We start from the raw sequence: 25,680 nt of genomic DNA, 5'->3' as shown, positions 1-25,680 counted from the left end.
ACAACCCTCTGCCCAACATAAGACGACTGAGTTCTACTTTGCAATTAACAATTTATAATATTTCTGCTGTGCCTGTTTGTCTTGTAAGTCATCCACTTAGGGAAGAGAAAAATACCATGTATGTTATGTAATCCAAGAACTGGCTCATTCATCTCAGCCTGGAGTCCAGAATCTAGTGTTGGGAATATTTAGTCCTTCAAAGAAAGATGGGAAAGTATCTGAGGAAGCTCTCAAATGAAGTGTGTGTGTGTGTGTGTGTGTATATATCTATATCTATATAGATAGACAGACACACACACACACACACCTTTAGTCAAAATGGACTAAAAATGCATTGGTAGCCAGTACAATCCCATATGGTAATACTGAGACTTTATGTTTCACCCTGTGTAAGAGACAATCCACACACAATCCATATTGTGCCACTGTGTTTAGCAGACAAGGATAGCAGGTGCCTGACTCCTGAGGCGGACACTGCAACCTTTAGAGGAACTGATTAATCAGGAAGCCAGAATGCATTGTGGGGAAAAAAAAAGAGAGAGAGACCAGAAAGGTGGACAGACCACTGGAACCACAGCCCTCAGGTTTCTGTAAACTACCTTTGTGTGCAGTCTACCATTCCTAAGAGAGGAAGGCAAAAAGTCTTGGGCTCTTTCACTTAATTTCTGGGTTTCTCAAGGGTCTCCCATCATATCTCCAGTTCCTGTTTAATGTACAGTAATAGATACTTTATAGAAATGCTTATGTATTTGCTTGTGACTCTTTTGGATTTTGTCAATTTTCTCTTCCCTGCTGTTCTCCCCAGGACCCATCAGGGAATTCAAGGAGAAGGAACACCACTGTTCCCCCAAGCCAAATGCAATGCTGACTAGGCCAAGAAAGAACCTACCGCAATCCTCTCACAATCCCTTACGTGAGCTCTTTTCAAACTCTGGACATGCTCCAGACATTGAAGTCAATGTTCCTGTGTTCTGTTTGATCTTTAGCTCTAGGTTACATTATTTATTTAATAATGAGAGTTAGGTCAGAGGGCAGCACCTCTAGGAACTTTGCTTTGCCTTGCATTATGTCACCCTCCTTTTCCATCCATTTTTAGCCCTTCCACAGAATAAAACTAAATTTATCTATAAAACAACAGAAATGTAGATGTCGCCATCTATGTGATTAAAGTACATCATGTTATTTTGGATGTTGATTAACAAGTCCTAATATTTTCTTCCATAAAATCTATTTGCTTTAAATTGAATACATTTATTCAGCTCAACCATTAATGTTTGCAATTATATAGCACAAGTTACTTTAATTTCTTCTTAACTTTAAGGCATGTCGTTTTCTAACTTATGTTAAAGGTTGTAAAATTAAAATGTTGATTTGGGGAAATCAAATGTAGTGTAATATATGTTTAGTAATATTTTACTTTCTGCGATGACACTTGTTTTCTATAGAAATATTTTGCAGCATAATTAATGCCCTATATATTCAGCAATATTTAGGTTAAAAATTAGTGGTGCTATTTTTGTATAAATCAAACATAGGCTCCTTAGCTTTCCATAATGCCTATGACATTTACTATATTCCTGTTCTAGCTTTTATTAAACAAAGGCACCAAGATGAGTCTGCAGAAACCTTAGTCTGCATCCTTTTGGGTTGGGTCTGGAGAAAGATTTAAGAGGTATATTGTTAGAGTATGTTATTTAACATGTTCTAACTAACACTTTCTAAAATTGTAATGTAGTGGAATACTAGCAAGCTTCAGCCTGTCCAGTTTAGCACATGTTAAAGATTACACTGCCTTGTCTACACTAGAATTTTAGAGTATGTTAAGACATGTTGAAGATAAGGCCCTTATAAAACGGGAAAATGCTATATGAAACTAGAGAAAAAGTTATTTGATAATAGTAAAAAAAGTGATGGAAAATCTACTGTCCAAGACACTGTTTGTATAAAATTTCTATATCCAAGTTTGCTCCAATTTGAAAATTCTGATTAAAAGAAAAAGAGGAGAAATCCCATCAAAGCGAAAGTTTAGTCAGAGGAACGGTGACCTGTAGGGCAGTAAACATTCACTAATTGAAAGAAAATCATCCCAGAAGTCAGAGCAGAGGGCAAAGATGGCTCCACAAAGTGCTCTGGCCATTGCTTAACTACTGGTAGTCCCTGCTGTAGCAATGATGGGATGCATGCTATAGTGAGGTACACAGTCTATGCTGCATGCTGCCCTTGAAAAGCTGGCATAGTTCACTTCCATAGCAAGGAAATCATTTACCTTCCCCTACATTCTCTGTAAACCCAGTGAGAGCTGTCATAGACTGCAGCTGCAAACAAGGAGCCAATGGCAGCATAGCAACCAACTAAGCCATACTGCCCATACTGAGTAATGTACAGATGTACCAAGATCACTGAGATTTAGGCCAAACTTTCCAACAGATCCTTAGTCTCGGTTTCCCAAGAAGGAAACTTGCAGTATATTTTACCTCTCCTCAAAGCCACAGCTCTATGATGGTAAGTGCCTCATTTTCATGCACAAAGATCAGGATATGAGCTATAGTTGCAAATACAGAGGCTTTAAAAATATGGCAGTTTAGTTAGGAAAAGATGTTTCCCATGAATTTTTAGCTGACCCCTTGCAGTATTCTACAAAGTAACAATGTACACTAGAACCTCAAAGATACGAACACCAGAGTTATGGACTTACCAGTCAACCAGACATGCTGTGAAACTGGAAGTCATCAATCAGGTAGCAGAGGAGACAAAAAATGCCCCGAGCAAATACTGTACTGCCTGGGGCTCACGGCTGCAGCCGCAGGGTCGGGGGAGTTTGGCTTTTGGGAGAGGGGGAATGGCTGGGGGCTTCTAACCCGCGGGGCAGAAGCTGGGAATGGAGCTGTGGAACTGAAGCCCCAAGCCCCAGCACTCCCCCCCAGCTCTAAAGCCCTGAGCCCTCATGCTCCCAGGGGGCAGAAGCCCTGAGGCCCCCCGCTGGGAACCCTGACCCCCCACCCCCACCCTGCAGCTGCAGCCCCAACCCCCCTGTGGCTGAAGTACCTACAGTCTTGTTCAGAGTTACGGACCATTTCAGAGTTCTGGACAACCTCCATTCCCGAGGTGTCTAACTGAGGTTCTACCGTACTGAGGAACCCAGCAACAGAGAACTCCAGCAACAGACAAAAGGAGAGGCAAACGAGTGCAAAATTCAAATCAGTTTCTGAGAACATGAGACTGGTGTATCCTCTCATTGACATGTACTAACCAGCTTCCACACTTGCTTACCTCTCCTTTGTCCCAGACACCACAGGCAGAAAAACAAGATACCAGGAATGCGGTTTAAGTAGGCAGTAACTCAAATAAGGTAAGACAGCTCAGGCAGTTAGAATAAACAGATGGGGTTTTGCACTGAGAAGTACAAAGTCATTACATGAATAAAGAAAAAAATGGCAGAGAAGTCCAGTTTGTAAGGAAAATTTTATTTTTAAAATGCAAAAACTGTGACCATAAAATATTTTTATAGGAGTGGTGGGTGATAGTGTAAGAAACTAGGCAGATTTTTGTAATTTAAGGTTAATTTTTCTTTATGTTTGGGGATGTAATTATATGCACTAACACAAAAGAAATGAGTTTTAATTGTTCCAAATATTATAGCCAAAGAACATATTTTTGTAATATATATTGGCTATTACTAGTACCATTTTTACTTTAACTTGTAATGCTACTGTAACTCTAAAACTGATTATTTTGGAGACAATGTTCCTTCAGAATCTTTCATTAATTTTTCCATAGCCCACTGATCAGTGAACTTGTTTGCTCAGGGGACTGGTAATTAGTATTTGGAGGCTTTCAGCTCTAGTTCATCATTCCCAACATAGTCATGCTTAGAGATGGAGTTGTTCACACATGATGTGTGTCTAGAGGCCTATGTAAAATGAGAGGGGGATTTCATTACTTCTCCAAACCACCAAAGAGCCACCACCAACTGGTCCATGTCATTAAGATTGTGAACAGAATAGCCAAAGAATGACTTTTCATAGAGAGTGAAAAACGTCTTGCCCCTCAAAGTCAGTGTTGAGGTCTGTTTACAGGATAGGGGAGAAAGCTTCCAGTGCTGCTGTCGGTGCTGTATCTATTATGGATAAAATGAGGACTTCACTCTTCAGTACTGCCAATAGAGCATTTTCATGGGCATTACATTTTGACGAGGAAAAGGAAAACAGCTGGCTGAAATTGTGGAGTTCTAGACTCTACTCATAAAATCTAGACTCTAGTGACTGTCATAAATGGCAGTACAGCTAGTAGCTTCGGCTTGTCTACATTACCCGCCGGATCGGCGGGCAGCTATCGATCCAGTGGGAGGGTCGATTTATCATGTCTAGTATAGATGCGATAAATCGACCGCTGAGCACTCTCTTGTCGACTTACCGCAGTGAAGACACCGTGGTAAGTAGATCTAAGTACGTCGACTTCAGCTACACTATTCACGTAGCTCAAGTTGCATATCTTAGATTGACTCCACGCGGTAGTGTAGACAAGCAACTAGGGAGCCCAGTTCTTAATCTTGTAGAAAGTAAAGGCTTCCACATAGTTGGCTTAACCTTGCTATAAAATGTATTCTTGAAACTGTTCAGAATTCTACACTTTATTTGCAATTCAGAGCCCATACCTTTAGTAACCTTTTTGGAAACTCAGAAGCCAACTACTGTGTGCATGTAACTATCAACTGACAAAAGGCTTGCTTTTCCAAGTCACAGATGATTTGCCCTTAAGGCAAGGGTAAAGAATTTTCATTCCTTTGCCTGGGCTTATCATAAGCATCATTCTATGCTTGTCAGTATTGTTACCTTTTCTGTTTTTTTACAAGAATTAAGTTCAACATGAAAAATTTAAAAGGAGAAAGTTTTGACATCCCAAAAAAGTAGATCAGTCCTCAGGAGAGCATCCCATAGGGTTGGAAAAGTCCCAGAGAAGGAATTCAGAGCAATGTTAGCTGTTTACGCCGTATGCACCACTAAGAAAGATTTAAGTATGTATGGGGCTCCTGTGTGTGAAAGTCTGCATCATCATCACATATTCTGCCCACTCAAATTCATTATATGGGCACTAGCATGAAAGAATCTTTATAAAGCTATGTCACAAAGGCTGAAAGGTATTCTATAAGCTACAATAAATAAACCTGCTGAAGTTATCCATGATTAGAAGAAAGTCATAAGTAAACTACTCAGGCCCCAACACTTAGTTCTATACTAAACTAAGAGGAGACTGCTGTTTTAGCAGTGTATTTTGAGGAAAAGGTTTTTTAAAAAAAAAAACCAACAGAAAATTCCAAAGATTATGCAGCTCCTAACAAAAACAGATGATGAATTTAACTTAACTTGCCATTTGGCAGAACCCAAAAAGAGTCAGAATAAGAGATTTATTATATTAAACAACTTTAGCCAGACGTTTGTTTGGCACTTTCACCAAAAAAGCCATGAGTTGAATGAACATAGACTGCGCTACCCCTTTATCCACAGAAGTGGTCACTCTAAGCCAGAGTAGAGGGACATCAGTGAAGTACTTTTGTATTATGAGTTTTATTACGGGTTGTATTACATTTACAAGTTTGTATTACGAGTGTACTTTTGTATTACGAGTTTTAAGCCAAAACCTAATAAAAATAATTGGGCAATCTTACGTACTGGTAATAATAAACCTACAAATGCAGATTAAACATTTTGTAGGAATCCAGGACACTTTGGTAAGTCCCTATGTAGGAAACGAGAAAATATAATGCCTTGCATGGATAGTTTTTATGCAATTAAAAATGTTAAAATAGTCTTAACATTAAATACCTTTATAGTGAACTTTCATTTATTGGACAGTGTTCTTCGTTACTTCCATTTTACAAATCATACCCAAGCAATTAACGAAATGGAGGGATGTCACTCATTTTAATTTTTGTGCTGTGTGATAAGTACTTTATTTAGCACTGAAAGTTATACAAGTGTAAGCAGTCATTAAATTGGAAATTAAATCTGTATTGATTTAGCATTAAAACAAATTTCAACATATTGCATACTACCATCTGGTGACTATATGTGGATGGAAAATTGTTGATCTGTGAAGAATGCCCAGATAATTGTAATTGTTTTCAATAAAAATTATAGAGAAGCTGTCTATCTGGTTTAAGTGTAACAGTTTTTAAAAATAGAACTATTCATAGTAATAATGCAAACACATAGATGGAACAAAGAATGATCAAATTTTCAAAATGTTCTTTACTACATAAAAAATGTAACAACTAAATGACAATATGGGCATCAGGCTGATGTGAAACAGCCTTTTGTATTCACCCAATTATTCTTATCTTTGTAACAAGAAACTGGATATAAAGCAGTAGGGTTCCATGGTTACTAAAGCAGATATTTCCACAGATAGTGAAAAATGCCATTAGATTCAAGCTAATTCAATGTAGGGTGACCAGATGTCCCCATTTTATAGGGACAGTCCCGATTTTTGGGTCTTTTTCTTATATAGGCTCCTATTACCTCCCACCCCGTCCCGATTTTTCACACTTGCTTTCTGGTCACCCTAATTCAATGTGACATTTTACCAAGCTACTGCACTGTAATACTAGTTTATGTGATGATGGAGGGTGGGGGGAATAAAACATCTGAGGATTTCTTTGGTATGACTAGCATTAAAAAATTCCAAAGCTTTAAGTCAGTAAACATTTGTTAAACTTTAAAGGCATTGGTTGATGATTAGTGTAGTTCATCATCCTCCACATTTTATCCAAGCAGTTTTTTCAGCCTAATTCTAGATCACGGTCCAATACCCACTCCCAACCTCTCTCTGTCCACTGAACAATATGAACAGTTTGCCATGCTATTCCTTTAGAAAATCAATATCACCACCCTACTGCTTTGAGCCCAGGCACCTCACGGTCTCTTGATTCACCTACAAAGTGACATCCTTTCATTTCACGTATCTTTTTCCATCCATCCCAATATTGTCCTCAATAAAATCTCATCCATGAGCAAAAGCCTACCTCGTTATTGGACGCCCTTCCAACCTCAAGTTTTGTCTTCTGACTTCTTATAATCACTATTCTTAAAAAGCACTACACTTTCTGTAACTTTCCAGGTCTTTTTCAAAACTGCTATTAACCCTTTAAACAAAAATCTCATTTGATCATTTCTTGTTCATCAAAAGATATCCAGTTTCAAACTCAATTCCTCAGCAAAGTTCGGGAGAAGGTGACCCTCTCTCACCATTCCAACCACCTTCTCTAGCAAAAATGTCTGACTGACTTCAAACTGGGCGTTGACCCTTTTATAGCGAGACTGCCCTTCTCCAGATAAAATTAGTAAACCAACACTTTTGCTTATGATGGGTACTTTCCCACTTGATGGTTGTGACTTTTGGTGTTACTTATCACACACCTTCCTAAGAATTCTAACAAGAAACCAGTACGTCTGATAATCTCCTTCTCTAATTTGAATTCAACCATTTCCTTCATTCATGAAAGATGTACATGTTACTTCCATGCTACATGCTAAAGAGTGTCTCAGGTTTCTATCCTTCGCTCTATTGGCTCCCACATACATTTTTTGTCAGCTATAGAAGTTGACTAATGAACAGATGCTACATCGGTCTTTTCTCTATTTGACAGGTCATTGCTATCAATTGTGTATATCAATTCTGTATCGATGACTCCCAGCTCCTATCCATGTCACCTTTCTGTCTCTCAGTTTTCCCATCTGTGAAGTCCTTTGAAATCTACTGATGAAAAGCACTACATAAGAGAGAGGTTTTATGATGATGATGATGATGATTCCCTGCTTTCTTGCCTTGACTCTGTCAGCTGCCAGTTACACCAAAGCATCCTATTCCTGAAGGACTGAAATGTCCTGCAGAGACTTTTACTCTTTTTCTGAGAGACATGCCCACATTTGCTCCCCTATGCCTAACTCTACCATCTTTCTCCTTAACTCGGACAACTTTGCTCCCTAGGCCGGAAATCTTGGGCATCATCTTGGATGAGCTTTCTCCCTCCTACTTCTTCTTTGGAAGAATCACCAATTCCAGAACGCTGTCAATTTCATCCTGACCTGAACAATGCTTCCCCCGAAATAGATATTCATACCTTAAATCGGTTCCATTTGGGACTGTCTGAAGCCTTCCCTAATCCACAAGGGCAGAGGAGCTTCCCTCACCGTATCACCCTAACAGGGGCTGGCCAACAATTGTTGGGGACGCCAGCAATCACTGGAGAGCACAGTTCCTGTTAGAAGATGCAGATTCTAGCTGTGTGAGAAGAGGGGCAACAGGAAAGGGTGTGGCTCCAGCCACAACCCAGTCCCTCTGCACCCTCCTCTTGTGTGCATGGCAGAATCTCATGCTATCTTCAGAGGATCAGAATACTTGCAATCAGAATACTCTCTTGCTCCAGAAAGAAGGCCTGCCCAATATCCGAGTCCTTGGTCATCTTCATTGGCTTCTAGTCATCTAAGAATCCAATTCAAATTCTTTATTTCAAACTTCACCGCGAACTTGCTTCATTCTACTCCTCTGACCTCCCATGAATTTACTCCTGAGATAATTCACCCTGCTCCTCCAATCCTGGCTTTCTATGTTCCCTCCATCCTGCTCTCTCAAAGTTATGGAGTCACTTTCCCTTTCTGAAGCTTACCCTTCTCTTTATCTTATGACTGACCCTCTCTCCAGAGTGTTTTGTGATATATAGAACAAATCATATGGGAATGTATTATCCCGTCATTCCCAGGAGTTACAATGTGAAGACCAGAAGGAATGCCACTGAAAATGCCTTGCTACAAATTGAGGACCCATTCATTCTGTATTTATCTATGTACATTGTCGTGTTAGTTTATACCGTGTTCTTTTTTCTTTTAAACAGAAATTAACAGATTTGATTCCATATATGACAAAAGTTCCAAATCCCAATAATAAAACACAGACAAAATGAGTACAATTCAAAAAATAGTCCTGTCTAAAGAACAACCTTACACACACATGCTTTTCTCTAACAAATAAAAATGAAACTAGTCTTACTACAACAGAACTCAAAATATCCAAACTGCCATGAAAATAAACTGCTTTGCTCCTGTTTAATCAACACTTTCATGTACCCTTCACTAATATTCTTCAGTGAGATTTATATCATTTTAATCCTTCCAGATCTGAGATCTACCTTCACCAGTATTTTACTGGAGTCAGAGAACAGCAGCAAGAATAAACTGATTTCAAATATCTAACGTGCCTAGATTGTTTTCCAAAATTTAAAGGCCCTATTCAAATTTTTTGGATTTACGGACATATCATATCTTGGCGCATCATATGCATCTTCTACATGGCTCCAATCTACATATTCTGTTCAGTATTCTGCCTTTATCATTATACTAGTAGCTGAAAGCCCATGCTGTCACACAGGCATAACTCAAAGTCATGTGTGTAAAAAGGCCAAATATAGAGGAGAATTTAAAAACTGGACAGTGACAGACCACAAATACCAGCGATGATTGAACCTGGTGATTTTCTGAACAAAAGGAGTTCTAAACCATGCTTGTAGCGGTTTCCATTGCTTCACACTGACTCAGACATTCTAGGCTTCAGAGTGAGGTTTGGATTTAGTGCGTGTTGATTGTGCAGTTGTGTGTGTGGTAGTGTTGATCTGTTTGGGGCAGGGTTGTGTTAGGAGATTTGGGAGGGTAGCAAATGAGGAGTGTATGCTGCAGTGAGGGGGCTGTTTGTGTTTGGGGTTATTGTGCATGCTGGTTGTGTTATGCTGGGAGAGAGTTGTATGGATTTGTGCAAGCAGCAAATGGGGCAGTGCTGCAATTAGGGGCACTGTGTGTTTGGGGTTATGTATGCTGGTTGTGGTTTTGTGTGTTGATTTGTGCAGGTGGGAATTAGGTGCACAAGTGTGGCAGCTGGGCCAAGTAGTCCACCTTCTGTGCAGTCTCCCTCATACAACCCATTAAACTGTTGCATGCAAAGTAGCAGTAGAGTATGGATGATTTCTTGAGTTACCTCTGATATCACAATGGTCTAGGACTCATGGCATTACTATAGCTGTACAGCATACAAAGTGTAATTTGTGAAGTCGAAATGTTCTGAAACTTAAAAACTGGACTGGAACAGACACGAAGCTCAGTGATGATTGAACTTGGCGAAATTCTGAACAAAAAGAATTCTCAACCATGCATGTAGCTGTTTCCATCACTTCACACTAGCTCAAGAGATATTTTAGGCTTCAGAGTGAGACACAGAGTGACATTCTTAGAATCTGATTATACAGATGCTAGTGCTGCTCTCTAGGAAGGGTTTAGCTCCAAGTGCAGTTCAATACTTAGGCCATGAGCAAAATTTCTCAATTTATTAGTCAAGACACAAATCCTCCCAGCGTACCATCCTGTGCATCAGCTTTATCCTGTAACCTAAAAATATTAACCAGACCCCCGGGGGGGGGGGGAGGAGGGGAGTGGAGGGAGATAAAAACACCTTACAACAGCCAGCAGAAAAGGCCTTTTGTAATGTGAACAAGTATCCAACACAAACTGTTGTAAACTCAAAGTCACCAAGCCACTCCCTTTAATATACGGGCTAAGTAAACCATTAATTATTCAAACAACTTTGCTAGATAACTAAGAACGTTCTACAAGGAAATCAAAAAATATAACAAAACACTGTTTAAATAATTGTCATGAATATAAATTTATAGTAAAATAACCATTTTATAGAATTACACATTTTTTTCAGAAAAGAATGCAAAGGAAAACTTATGGTAATAAAAATGAAACTACTAGCAAAGAAAATCAATTGTAATAATAAATCGTACCCTCAAAACTAGTAACTGTTCCCTCACTGTATCTTTTTCTTTCCCCCCAGCTGCTGCAGTTTCCCATGTTTTCTTTAGTTTTCCATTCTTTACCCATTTCCCTTCAAATTATTGGCTGTGTTGGACAATAATTCTCAGGCATTACAGATCCTAAAGCAAAAAATAACTCCAAAAAGAAATATTACACATTTAAACACTCACACATATTCATTATGGCCCTGATCTTGCAACTGACTAGGTATGGCACACAGACCTGTTCCTGCACAGAGCCCCACTGGACTCTATGTGGGTATGGCAACTGCAGTTGTGGAATCAAGATATACAATTTACAGAGACACTATTATTTGCATAAATATTGAGAACTGAACTGTATAATGAATAGGGTGCAGTATTTATCCACAGGATACTTTCAGAAATTAGCTCCACATTCCCCAATTGCTGCCATTGTGGTCAGCATATTTGAGGCATGCTAGTTCCGTAACCTCGGTCAGTCTTGGCCCTTGGAAGAAATAGAAGGCTCTCATCACAATTCAAAGCCAAGATGCATCTTAACATGGTTCATCTTAGTAAATTATTTTTTCAATCTTAGATTCACCAAAGTAGCAGTTGCTAGTGATCTGTGAATTAAGTGGTGGGCTGGAGAAAGGCTCCTTAGCAAAATTACTTGGACAGGATAAAGTATATTCTGGTGATAACAGATTGTGCCACCCGATACCCAGAACTCATAGCTCTATCCTCTATGGAGGTAGACAAGGTGGCTTTGCTAGCATTATTTAGCCAGGTGTTTCCCTGTGAGAGTCTGATTGATCAGGGGGGAAACTTTATGCCTGATCTGCATGAAGGACTATGAGAGAAATGTGGGGTTCAACAATTTTGTTCATATTCCTACCACACCCAGACTTAAGGGCTCTTGAGAGACTTAACTGAACCCTTAAAATTATGTTCAAAACTTTGAGCAGCATTCAAAACCTCCAGTCAGGCTGAAGAGAGAAGATGGCTAGGAGCCGGTAACCTTTAAGTGAATACCCTTGAGGGACCTCAGAGGGGGAATACAGGTGCAGGGGCCCTCTAAACTGTGACCCCTTCATTCTAGGCCCATCTACTTCCTCCATTTCATGGCTTTCATTCTAAACCATTACACTAACACAGGCATTTGTCAGTGTCATGATCTGTGCCTTCTGTTGCTCAGCAACCAAATGAGTCAACTGTCATTACAGTTCATTTTGTAGTACTTCTGATGCAGCTGAGCATCATCTAATTATGGCTGTCAAAATGCCTTTAGCTTTTAATATTTACTGAACTTAACTGTACTTAAATTTAATGTAAATACATTTTGTTATAAAATTAATGTGGCCCTATTAAGTGCTTATGCTCAAAGAATGATCAAGAAACTAAATATTTTTCTATGATTTATAAACGGTCTCCATTTACCATATAATAGCAATTCACAATGTATTTTGGAGGGGAGATTTTCAAAGGCAGAAAGGGCAGTTAGGTACTCAACTCTCATTGGAAAAAAAAAAAAAAAAAAAAAAATCAGTGAGAGTTGAGTGCCTAGCTCCCATTTGTGAAACTCTTTAACAATGTTTTTTATATTAACTAAATGGTAATTAGAATTCTTTGGAAATGTTTCAGTGGAACAGTTTTCCATCAAAAAATGTAGTTTAGTTGAAATGGAAACATTTTGTGGAAACGTGGATTTTGACAGAATTTTCAATAGGAAAAAGTTTAAACAAATCATTGTGAGGTCAAAATGTTTCACTAAAGTAAAAAAATTGTATTGTGACTTCATTATTTTAACTATTGAATTAAAATATTAATTTAATATACTATATTTATATTTAGTACTATTTATGTGTGTTATATTTAATATTTTATAGAGAGACTTTCAACATTATTGAAATGAAAATGTTTTACCTTATCAAAACAAAATGCTTCAATATTATCAAAATGAAACTATTTGATATTTCAGAACTGAAATTGTTCAGAATTTTCAATGAAAAAAAATATTGAAATTTGGGAGTTTTGTTCAGAAATTCTTAGTTTTTGTTTGGAATCAGTTCTGTTGAAAATTACATCATCTCAAAATTATTTTCTACTATGTCTTATGATAGCAGTGCCTAACAATCAGGTTAAAGAGCACATGCTTAAAAAAATAAAATCCTTACCCATTTTATAAATGCGGAGATTATTAAAATTGAAAGAATTTGAAAAATCTAATAAACGTTTAACTACTTATGCTAGTATTAAATTTCACTTCAGAATGTGAAAACAGGCACAACCATTTCTAGTCAATGCATGTTCCGGTTTTTATACAGGAGCTAAATGCTTCAGTGTCTGAGTTGCAAACAGTGCAAGGAATATTTATTTTCCACTGGAAATACAAAAAAATTAAATGGAAACACTTCTTTGGGTCTTCCCTCTCCCGAGGAGGCCTAATTCTGAGCCAAATCTGACTTGACAGAGTGAAAATTTATAAAATTACAAAGTACTTAGTGTCCACTATTCCTCCTTAGGGGTCACTCAAATGGATTTCTTTTTTAAATTTTATTTAGTTATTTGGAAGACTCAAAACCTATTTGTAGGCTAGAGGGGCATTCAGCACAAATATCTTAAAACTTGCTTTAAAATACTTTAAAATGCACTAATCAGAACTTTGCTAAATTCTTGCCAGAACATGTCCATGTTCTATGAGGATTAAGTAAGTGTCTTTGCTGGTCGCAATTTTACAATATAAGATGGTTACTCACCGTTGTAACTGTTGTTCTTCGAGATGTGTTGCTCATATCCATTCCATTAGGTGTGCGCGCGCTGCGTGCACGATCGTCGGAGAATTTTCTACCCTAGCAACACCGGCGGGTCGGCTGTGGAGCCCCCTAGAGTGGCGCCTTCATGGCGCTGAATATATACCCCAGCCGACCCGGCGCCCCCTCAGTTCCTTCTTGCCGGCTACTCCGACAGTGGGGAAGGGGGGCGGGTTTGGAATGGGTATGAGCAACACATCTCGAAGAACAACAGTTACAACGGTGAGTAACCGTCTTTTCTTCTTCGAGTGCTTGCTCATATCCATTCCATTAGGTGACTCCCAAGCCCAACTTAGGTGGTGGGGTCGGAGTGAGACATTGCTGTGTGCAAAACCGCTGATCCGAATGCAGCATCGTCCCTGGACTGCTGCACTAGTGCATAGTGAGCTGTAAACATGTGGACTGATGACCAAACCGCCGCTCTACAAATATCCTGGATCGGAACTTGTGCCAGGAAAGCAGTCGAGGAAGCTTGGGCCCACGTGGAGTGAGCGGTGAGGTGCGGTGCTGAGACACCTGCCAGGTCATAGCAAGTCCGGATGCAAGACGTAATCCAGGAGGATAGGCGTTGTGAGGAGACCGGTGAGCCTTTCATTCGGTCGGCCACTGCAACGAAGAGTTGCGTCGTCTTCCTAAAGTGCCTTGTGCGGTCAATATAGAAAGCCAGGGCCCTGCGTACGTCCAGAGAATGCAAACGTTGATCCTGGCGAGTAGCATGTGGTTTAGGATGAAAGACCGGGAGAAATATATCCTGGTTGATATGAAATGGAGAAACCACCTTAGGGAGAAAGGCAGGATGTGGACGAAGCTGCACTTTATCCTTATGGAAAACTGTATAAGGGGGCTCGGATGTAAGCGCCCTGAGTTCAGAAACGCGCCTTGCTGAGGTGATGGCTACGAGGAAGGCTGTCTTCCAGGATAGGTACAAAAGTGAACAGGCGGCCAGTGGCTCGAATGGAGGACCTGTGAGCTTGGAGAGAACCAGGTTGAGGTCCCACGTCGGGACGGGCTGACGTTGTTGTGGGTACATCCGGTCTAAGCCCTTGAGGAATCTAACGACCATCGGGTTAGAGAATACCGAGGACGCGAGTTCCCCTGGGTGAAAGGCTGATATAGCGGCCAGGTGAACTCTAATTGAAGATATCGCCAACCCCTGCTGTTTTAGGGAGAGGAGATATTCCAATATGAGAGGAATAGGTGCCTGTAACGGGGACGTGGCTCGTTGTTCGCACCAACAGGAGAACCGCTTCCACTTGGCCAAATACGTGGCTCGTGTTGAGGGCTTCCTACTGCTCAACAGAATCTGTTGGACAGAGTGTGAGCATTGTTGTTCTGTCTGGGAGAACCATGGAGCAGCCACGCCATGAGGTGAAGAAAATGCAGGTCGGGGTGACGCAGTCGGCCGTGGTCCTGAGAGATGAGATCCGGACATAATGGAAGCGGGATCGGTGTCCGAATCGAGAGTTCCAACAGTGTGGTGTACCAATGTTGTCTCGGCCACGCTGGAGCGATCAGAATTACCTGTGCCTGGTCTCTGCGCAATTTGAGCAGTACCTTGTGGACCAGAGGAAACGGAGGGAAGGCATAAAACAGGTGGTCTTTCCAGGGAAGGAGAAACGCATCCGAGAGGGAGCCCGGAGCTCGACCTTGTAGGGAGCAGAACACGTGGCACTTCCTGTTGTCTCGAGATGCAAACAGGTCTATCTGGGGAAACCCCCACTTCTGGAAGATGGAATGTATGATGTCCGGACGGATGGACCACTCGTGCGTCTGAAAAGACCTGCTGAGTCGGTCCGCTAAAGTATTCTGGACTCCAGGGAGGAACGATGCCGTAAGATGGATTGAGTGGGCAATGCAGAAGTCCCACAGGTGAATGGCCTCTTGGCATAGAATTGACGAACGTGCTCCTCCTTGCTTGTTGATGTAAAACATGGCCGTGGTGTTGTCGATGAGAACTAACACACAACGGCCACGTAGGAGATTGAGAAATGCCTGGCACGCCAGGCGCACCGCCATCAGTTCCCGAACATTGATGTGCAGGGCTAACTGAGATGCAGTCCACAGGCCCTGAGTATGGTGTTCGTTGAGGTGGGCACCCCAACCCAGAGATGAAGCGTCTGTAACCAGTTGCAGAGAGGGTTGTGGTGCGTGAAATGGCATCCCCTCGCAAACCACATTGTGATCTAGCCACCAGGTGAGGGAGGTCAGGATCGAGTTCGGGATCGTGACCACCATGTTCAGGCTGTCCCGATGTGGGCGGTATATCGATGACACCCAGGTCTGGAGTGGGCGAAGCCGAAGTCTGGCATGCCTGGTTACGTACGTGCAGGAAGCCATGTGACCCAGTAGGGTGAGGCACGACCTCACCGTGGTAGTTGGGAAGGCCCTGAGCCCTTGAATGAGGCTCGTGATGGTACAAAAGCGGTTGTCTGGCAGGATGGCTTGTGCACGTCTGGAGTCTAGGACTGCGCCGATGAATTCTATTCTCTGGGTAGGTTCTAGAGTGGATTTGTCCTTGTTGAGAAGGATGCCCAACTTGTTGAATGTGTGCACTATTATGTGGACATGATCTCGAACTTGCTCTTTGGTGCGACCGCGTACCAGCCAGTCGTCTAGGTACGGGAACACCTGTATCCCTTGTCCACGAAGGTACGCTGCCACGACAGCCATACATTTCGTGAACACTCTTGGGGCCGAGGATAGGCCGAAGGGAAGGACTGCAAATTGATAGTGCACTCTGCTTACCACGAATCGCAGGAAGCGTCTGTGAGGCGGGTAAATTGCGATATGAAAGTAAGCGTCTTTCATGTCGAGGGCGGCGAACCAGTCTCCAGGATCGAGGGAAGGGATAATGGCCCCCAAAGAGACCATGCGGAACTTCAACTTTACTACGAATTTGTTGAGTCCGCGCAAGTCCAAGATGGGCCGCAGACCTCCTTTGGACTTGGGGATCAGGAAGTAACGGGAATAAAATCCCCTGCCCCTTAACTCTATCGGAACCTCCTCTATGGCCCCCATGGCAAGGAGCATAGAAACCTCCTGTATAAGAAGTTGCTCGTGAGAAGGGTCCCTGAAGAGGGACGGGGAAGGGGGGTGGGGGGGGGGGATAGAAGAAAACTGGATAGCGTATCCCCTCTCCACCGTGCGGAGGACCCAACGGTCCGAAGTTATAAGTGACCAAGCACGGTGGAAGTGCGAGAGGCGATCCCGAAAGGAGGGGGCTGGATCCTGGGGGATGACTGGGGCGCCGTCCTCGACCGCACCTTCAAAAGTTCTGTCTAGGACCTGAAGGTGGTCTTGGTGGCCCCTGGTTCTGACCGGGTTGAGGGCCAGCCCATCTTCTCCTACCACCTCGCCCTCGCCTTCTGGCAGGGTCCTGTCTCTGACGAGGTGGAGGGGGGTAAAAACGTTGAGGCTGGGGCCTAAATGGTCTGCGCTGGGGACCCGCAACATGCATCCCCAGGGAGCGCATGATTGTCCTGGAGTCCTTGAGGCTCTGCAATCGAGAGTCCGTCTTCTCCGAGAACAACCCCTGTCCTTCAAAGGGCAAATCCTGTAGGGTTTGCTGTAATTCAGGGGGCAAACCCGAAACTTGGAGCCAGGAGGTCCTTCGCATAGTGATACCTGCGGCCAGAGTTCTCGCGGCCGAGTCCGCTATGTCCAGGGAGGCCTGTAAGGAGGTCCGAGCCACCTTCTTACCCTCCTCAACCAAGGCCCCAAACTCTTCCCTGGACTCTTGGGGAACCAATTCCTTGAACTTCCCCATAGAGTTCCAGGAATTAAAGTTGTAGCGGCTCAGGAGCGCCTGCTGGTTAGCCGCTCTAAGTTGCAGCCCTCCAGCTGAATAAACTTTATGGCCAAACAAATCGAGTCGCTTAGCCTCCTTTGATTTGGGCGCTGCAGCTTGTTGACCGTGGCGCTCCCTTGCATTCACTGATGACACCACCAGTGAACACGGCTGGGGATGGGTATACAAGTACTCGTAGTCTTTGGAAGGGACAAAGTACTTTCTTTCCACCCCTCTCGCTGTAGGTGGGATAGAGGCAGGGGTTTCCCATATCGCAGTTGCGTTCGCCTGGATCGTGCGGATCAGGGGCAACGCCACTCTTGATGGGACATCCGCCGCGAGGATATTTACAATGGGGTCCTGCACCTCCACTATCTCCTCCGTCTGTAGGTCCATGTTACGGGCCATCCTACGTAACAGGTCCTGATGAGCCCGAAGATCTATTGGGGGTGGACCTGTGCACGACGTGCCCGCCACTGCCTCATCCGGAGAGGAAGAGGAAGATGCCTCTGGTGGTAAGGGATCCAGGGGAGGATCCTGGTCTCCCTGTTCCTGGGTCGGAGCATCACCTGCCCTTGGGTCCGGGACGTCAGGTGGTGCAGATACAGAGGCCTCCATGCCCCCTGGAGGAGGGCGAGAGATGGTGGACTCTGGGGCCCTTGTATCAGAGTGACCCGAGCGAGAGGTTGTTGGAGCCCCTTGCGCCTAGTGGTATGCCCACGGGGTCCAGAACGACCAGTGAGATGGGCCATGGTCAGGGTCCTCTGCTCCCTCTTGCCAATGGCCTAAATCTTGCTCCCCGGATTGCCCCTGAGGGGGGTATGCCGATCTTGACAAGTCCTCAGAGGAGCGAGACTCCGATCTCGATGGCCATGGCGGTGCCGACTGCGCCGAGACGAATCCCGTGGGATATGGTGCCGTACGGTGCCGGTCTAGAGATGTTCTATCTCTACGCGGTGCCGGCGATCGGTGCCGAGATCGCGATCGGTGCCGATGACCTCGCCGGTGCCGGGAGTCGGACCTGGATCGAGACGATGACCTGGAGTAGGCCCGGTGCCGGGAGCGGCCTCTCGACGTCGAACGTCGATCGTACCGGTGCCGAGAACTACGTCTCGACGTTGATCGGTGCCGACGATCATAACGGTGCCGAGATGTAGAGCGGTGCCGCGATGATCTTGGCCGCGAGTACGACCGGTGCCGAGGTGATATCCGGCGCCGGGACTGCGAGCGGCGTGGGGACCTGCTTCGGGACCTGGACCGGTGCCGTGGTTCCAGCCCTGGCGATGGAGGGCGCATCAAGGCAGGTTTTCCCCTAGATTGGACCGGGCGAGTCAACGGTGCCGACGGTGCCGGTGGTTGGGGCGGTGCCGGCTCCGTGAGGGCGATCAAGTCTCTCGCCGTCGCGAAGGTCTCCGGTGTCGACGGGAGGCACTGTATCACCGCCGGTCTCGGTGGTGATTCTGTCTGCACCGGACTCAACGGCCTCGGAGCCGGAGTCGACGGTGCTGGAGGCACCTGTTTTCGGTGCTCCACAGGTGGACGCGGCTCTACCCCCGGCACCGGGGGAGCCGGCGTCTTCGGCACTGAGGTCCCCGCCTTATGGGATTTTTTATGTCCCGGGGATAATGAACGGCGCCGAGGCACTTGCTGTGAGTGCGGTGCCGATGAGGTTCGGTGCCGTGGAGGCTTGTCCGACGTGGTCGGCATGGTCGGTGCCGCCGAGGCACTGCGCACCGAGGTGCTAGGTGCCGGGGCCTGACGCGCCGATGGAGCGTCCGGGCTAAGTGCCGCCTCCATAAGGAGTTGCCGGAGTCGAAAGTCCCGCTCCTTCTTGGTCCTCGGTTTGAAGGCCTTACAGATCTTGCACTTATCTGTTTGATGGGACTCTCCCAGGCACTTCAGACACGAGTCGTGCGGATCGCTTGTTGGCATAGGCTTAGCGCAGGAGGCGCACTGTTTGAAGCCGGGAGCCTTGGGCACAAGCCCGGCCACGCGGCCGGGGAAAAAGGGGGAGACAACCCCCTGAATCCCCTTTAACTATATAACAACTATAAACAAGTGAATAACCAACTATATAACTATAAACAACTAGAACTATAACTATAACTGTGAATAACTGGATAAGCTAGGGAGAGTGGAGAACAGCTACGCCGCGCTCCACAGTTCCAACGACCGTCAGGGGCGGTAAGAAGGAACTGAGGGGGCGCCGGGTCGGCTGGGGTATATATTCAGCGCCATGAAGGCGCCACTCTAGGGGGCTCCACAGCCGACCCGCCGGTGTTGCTAGGGTAGAAAATTCTCCGACGATCGTGCATGCAGCGCGCGCACACCTAATGGAATGGATATGAGCAAGCACTCGAAGAAGTGTTTTGCAAAATTGCTTTCTAAATTACTTTCATATTTCTTGGGATCGAACACAAAAACTTTGTGTTTAAAGGAGAACTGCCTATTTAGGTAGTTTTTACTAGATCAATACATCAATGCTGTATTTGAAAAGTTCATCTTCTTTTCCTACAGTGAAGTCATAATATACTTGAATTTATTAAACCAATCATTTCCAACAAAATGTACTATTCAATGATGCAAAACTCAGATATATGCTACTCACATGATTTGAAGTTATGGTCCTGGTCCTCTTTACTTTCTCAATATTATCACAAAGTGTAACGAGAGCTCCACTGTCTTGTATTTAAATGCAAAGCATTTAGACTAGAACTAGAATCTAGAAAACATTGCTTCTCCTACTGTGCTTTTGCAATATTTTTAGTAAGTTGATCAGTTTGCCAGCTTACATATTTAAAATGTCACAGTTCTTTCTCCTAATTCAGAAGTGACCGAATGCATGGACATAATTTGAGTAACACCATTAGTGAACATCACCTGCAAACATTCCCATCATCATAACTGGATGACCAGAAATAAATCAGCACCTACATAGGGATGACAAGCATTATGTGCAGCTTTAGCAGATGATAAAGCAACCAACATAACATAATATGAATTATCGCCATCACCTTTCTGGTCACCAGTATTTTCAACTAAAAATCATTTTCTGATAATCAGAGTGAAAAATGCAAAGTCTCTCTCTTACACACACACACACACACACCAACCCCCACGGCACCTTGGACGTCCACTACATAGCAAGTTGACTAGTTGTCTCCTCACACTACCATAATGCTGTCCAGTTAACAGTCCAGGAGAGAGAACCTCTCTGGCTGTGGGCATCACAGTTAAGATGTACTTGATCATTCAGTCTCCACTCATGTGGAGTCTGCTGTGTAGCAGTAGATCAGGGGTCAGCAACCTTTCAGAAGTGGCGTGCTGAGTCTTCATTTATTCACTCTAATTTAAGGTTTCATGTGCCAGTAATACATTTTAATGTTTTTAGAAGGTCTCTTCCTATTGTTGTATGTAAAGTAAATAAGGTTTTTTAAATGTCTAAGAAGCTTCATTGAGAATTAAATTAAAATGCAGAGACCCCCGGACCGGTGGCCAGGACCCGGGCAGTGTGAGTGCCACTGAAAATCAGCTCATGTGCCGCCTTTGGCATGCGTGCCATAGGTTACCTACCCCTGCAGTAGAGAATACAGACCCAATTCAATAGAACACTTAAGCACATGCTTAATATTAAGCACTTAAGCAATCTCATTGACTTCAGAGGTCTGGTTATACATTTAAATGAACTACATGCTTATGTACTTTGCTCACATGGGTTAAGACACCAAATCTGTCCCGATGATTTCAATGAGGCCCTAATAAGAGTTCTCTCAAATAGTATCCTGGATTTCCTGATTCAAGTAATGCCTGATTAACTATTCGTTGTTTTTTCTGTTGAACTCAGTTGAGTCCCAGATTATTTTTCTTTTTAGCCATTTCCTTTAAAAGGAGAAGTTTATATTAAGGCCATTCTCCTTCAAACACAAGACTCAAATTTCATTACTTTCTGAGCTGCCCACCAAATCACTCCTATCTTGTTTTTTTAAATGGAGCTCCTCACCATGAAGTAATTCTACCTCATCTGTTTGCTTTAGTCAGCTGAAACAAAAAAGAAACATCTTTCAAAATGAGCTTTCATTAAAAAAAATTAAACTTGCCATGACTTCGGCTCCCCAAAGTGGAGATAATTAATACTGTAGAGATCCATATCTTCAGTGTGCCATGCAAATGTTGTTTTCCACATGCCAAAATAGAGATACGGGGTATTTACACCCTCAATAGAAATTCCACAGTCTTCACCCACAACGTCCAATATTGTATTGAGATGGGCAATATTCCATTCATCAATATCCTGGAACAGAGACATAAAATACATTAATAAATACTAAAAATAATATGACTACCAAATGAAAACACAATCTGCTGAAATGATTCCAAAAGGTATTTTAACTGAAAACAGGAATGAAAAATAACAATCAATTATCAAGAAATTTCAACAGTACTCAACATTACTAATTAAGTGGTATAAACCTTATCTAATGCTGCAATATATTAATATGCCAGTACAATATTATAAGCGCTTAGGGGGCCTGCTGAAGTCAACTGGAAAACTCCTATTGAATACAATGGGCTTTGGATCAGGCCCTAAGATTGCAAGATCTTCAGAGCAGAGAACACATTGTCCTAGAGGTTTGTACAGCATCTAATTCATTGGGACCCCGATCCTGACAGGGGCTATAAGTGCAGCTACATTAAAAATAATTGCCAAAGAGAATAAAACTCTTTTGTAGGTATATACCTACAAGCTAGGACCCTGTTCAAAAAGGTATGGATGCATATTTTATTAGGTTCCAAAGTAAAATCATGCAATATGAAAGTGTTTAACAAACAGTAACTTTAAACAGACATTATTTTATTTACTTCTGAAAGTTCAACATTGCTCTGTAAAGGATGAAAAAAAATAAAATCACTAAGTCACTTCAGAAACACTTTTAATCATAATAAAATATTGGACAATAAAATTTTTAAGGGGAAATCTTCTGAGGAATTGCATGGAATTTCAGTCATTTTACCATCATTATAATCCATAGGAATTCTGTATTTAAAGCCCTACATGTTGTTTTTGCTGTATTTTATATTTACCCATTAAGTGCAATTCTAATCTCAGATGCTAGAGTATGCATCACTGTGTGTGATGTAAAATAACTAACTGAGATCAGAGCTGTTCCCTAAAAGTAAAGAGAAGGAAATCACATTTTATTATAACAGCAATCACGAGTACCAGTAAGGTAGAAATTACTAGATATATAGAGATACAGAACACCAGGACATTCAAGCAAAATAATTTAGGCCCCAACTCAAGAAAGCATCCCTATTTAGGATAGCACTTAAACATGCATTTAAGGGACCCTGACGATAACAGGACTTAAACACATGCTCACAGTTAAGCAAGACCAGATTTCTTCCCATCCTCTACTGAAGCTCTGCACAGTTCTGGGAAATCTCACTCTCAAGTTTGGGGAAAGGAGTGCTGAAATGCCAGCATCCCTACTGCGCAGAATTAAGATTGCGATACATTGTCTGTGATGTCTGGTGGTTGTGCAGTCGGCAAGGCAGCATCTCTGAGTAGAGGAGGAGAGGGTATGGATCATTAAGTGTCTTCATTTTCATATCCTTGCTTCAGAGGTTGTGTGTTACATGTGCAGCAACCTTAACTGATACACAAAGTAGTGATTCTATGTATAAATTTCTGAGCTTCTTAGTTTTAGGAAGGATCTCTGACCACAAAGGCTACTTTAATGAAGAACAACATGGGCCCCTAAGACGGAGGTGCACATTCACTAAGATTCTGGTTTTTATTAAATGAGTTTATACCAGCCAGAAAATAAAAATAAATAAATAAATAAAATTATAGGGCCAGCCAGCAAATAAAACTCTCAGTTCAGGTTTTCAAGATTTTCTTCAAAACCACAAAGGCTACAAATAAAATTATTTTAAACAAAAGCCCAGATTCTGGTGTATAAATGTGACCTAAAATATATGTGATGAAGAAACAGTCAGTCAGTTATGAGGAGTATTGTCAATATCGCAAAAATTAACCTAGTTGTAAACTTAGTTTTTCCCTTAGATGCTGCTAAGAAAGTGCCCCTTTCAAATTAGTAATTGTATGCAGAGTATAAAAATCATGAGACTCAAAGTAAACTTAAAGGACCAAATTTAATTAATTTTTACTCAAATAATTAACAGATTTACTTGAAAATCCCTAGAAGAATAAATCTTTGCTCACAGATTATGTGTTGTAAATTTAGGGCAGATACACTGTGTTCTTTCTACGGAACAAAGACACTGAATATCTGCTTTAAGTGGAAAACTGAAAACAACCTTAACCATGGAGATTCTATTGTGCGTCCATAATGTTGTTTTCTTACAGATAACCAACAAGGCATTAAGGTATACTCTTTTTATAGCCCTATCTTTTTATAGCCAGTCAACCTGTGGAACTCCTTACCTAAGGAGGTGGTGAAGGCTAGGACTACAACAGGGTTTAAAAGAGAACTAGATAAATTCATGAAGGTTAAGTCCATTAATGGCTATTAGCCAGGAAGGGTAAGGAATGGTGTCCCTAGCCTCTGTTTGTCAGAGGGTGGAGATGGATGGCAGGAGAGAGATCACTTGATCATTACCTGTTAGGTTCACTCCCTCTGGGACACCTGGCATTGGTCACTGTTGGAAGACAGGATACTAGGCTGGATGTACCTTTGGTCTAACCTAGTATGGCCATTCTTATGCTCTTAATTTCTCCTAATATTCTGAGTCACCAATTTATCGGATACTAATTTCCTGTATCTATGGCTTTCTGGTCCTTTCCCCACCACTACCAATCAACACACTGCCAATTTTCTTCCAAAAACAAGGCCAAATTTCCATATGAACATAGAAAAACAAATGAGTGTGGAATATACAAAATACACAACCCCTTCAGCCTATACATGATCTATTTGCATAGCATGGAAGTTCTCAGCCTGGAGGAAATGTTGATAGAGTTTGGACGAAAACGTTTTAGGTGGTTATTAGCTAATGATGGTCTAAAAATATTTTGGCCAGTTTTTAATTCTTTTTTTATCCTCTTTGAATATATAAGAAAATCAGTTTTATTTCTGCAACTGTAATGTTGCAAGATGTTACTTTATAAAATGGAAAATACTGTTTTGGTATTCCAAACATTTCAAAGCAAAACATTTGCTCAGTGTAATATGGAGTTAAGTCTCATTGACAATAATGTAATTGTGTTTAATTCTCACAATTGCAACACTGACAGCAAAGAAACCAGGAGCTCTAAAAGTGTTGCTCAGCTCCAACATCTCAACGCTTAATAAGAATACCTCTCAAAATTCAAAAGTCAACCGGCTATTTTATATTTAAATATCCAACATTAAATTAACAGTACACAGGCTCATTCATATGTAATGTTTAGTAGACAACCACTTGATTGTAGAAAAGCAGTTAGAATCCATTTATTCGTCATCCTTGGCATATGGAGAGAATGCAATCAATATTTATTCTGGGCATTTATGGAAAACAGTTAATATTTTTATTTAAAATCTTTCTGGAGCGAACCTAGATTATAAAAAATGTTATTTAATTGCAATAAAAAATATTTATATTTCTAATCTATGTATATTTTAGGAGCATATTTGTCAAATGTAATGGGTGTTTTTTTCAGAAAACATCTCAGGCAGTCTGACCTAAGGGACAAAGTTGTGCAATAAGAGGTTATTTTTTATTTAAAAGATAAAATACCCTTTTTCCCTGGTTATCTTATTCTGTAACAAAGAAGCAATTTTTTTTTTAAGTTTCATACTTATAGTGCCTAATTATCTATAGCCCTTGCTGTAGCTCATTAGACTTACCTTTTATTTCCTCTGAGAAGTGCTGCCTGAACTTTCCTTTACAGCTAACAGTTCAAATGAAAGATCATTAGTTCCCTTTTTCCCCCAATATGTTGGGTGACTATGGGCTAGTCTACTCTAGAATCATGACACTGGCTCAGCTGTACCGATGTAGCTGCACTGCTGTAGCACTGCTAGTGCAGACGCTCGGTGCTGACAGGAGAGAGCTCTTCTATCGGCACAATTACTCCACCTCCCCAAGTGGCATCAGCAGGAGAACTTCTCCCACCAACCTAGCACTGTCCACACCAATGCTTAAGTCGGTGTAACTTACACTGCCCAGGGAGGTGGCTTTTCCACAACCCTGAGCAACTTCTATTATAGTGAAGTAAGCACTAGTGTGTATAAGCCCTGTTTGTTACTTTTAAC

General features: G+C 42.3%; 1 protein-coding gene across 4 annotated transcripts in view; it reads right to left on the bottom strand.

Annotated features, from left to right (window-relative positions):
- KDM4C (lysine demethylase 4C) overlaps nt 1-25,680 on the bottom strand; it is a 428,281-nt gene that overhangs the window by 337,674 nt on the left and 64,927 nt on the right. For all 4 annotated transcript variants that reach the window (XM_054032415.1, XM_054032416.1, XM_054032418.1 and 1 more), the window contains one exon: nt 21,520-21,713. In XM_054032415.1, the coding sequence (XP_053888390.1) occupies nt 21,520-21,713 (194 nt within the window). The remainder of the gene's footprint in view (nt 1-21,519; nt 21,714-25,680) is intronic.

This window comes from Malaclemys terrapin, chromosome 6, assembly GCF_027887155.1.
Source record: "Malaclemys terrapin pileata isolate rMalTer1 chromosome 6, rMalTer1.hap1, whole genome shotgun sequence".
NCBI lineage: Eukaryota > Metazoa > Chordata > Testudines > Emydidae > Malaclemys > Malaclemys terrapin.
Note: the sequence above shows the minus strand (reverse complement) of the source record. Positions and strands in the feature narration are given on the sequence as shown.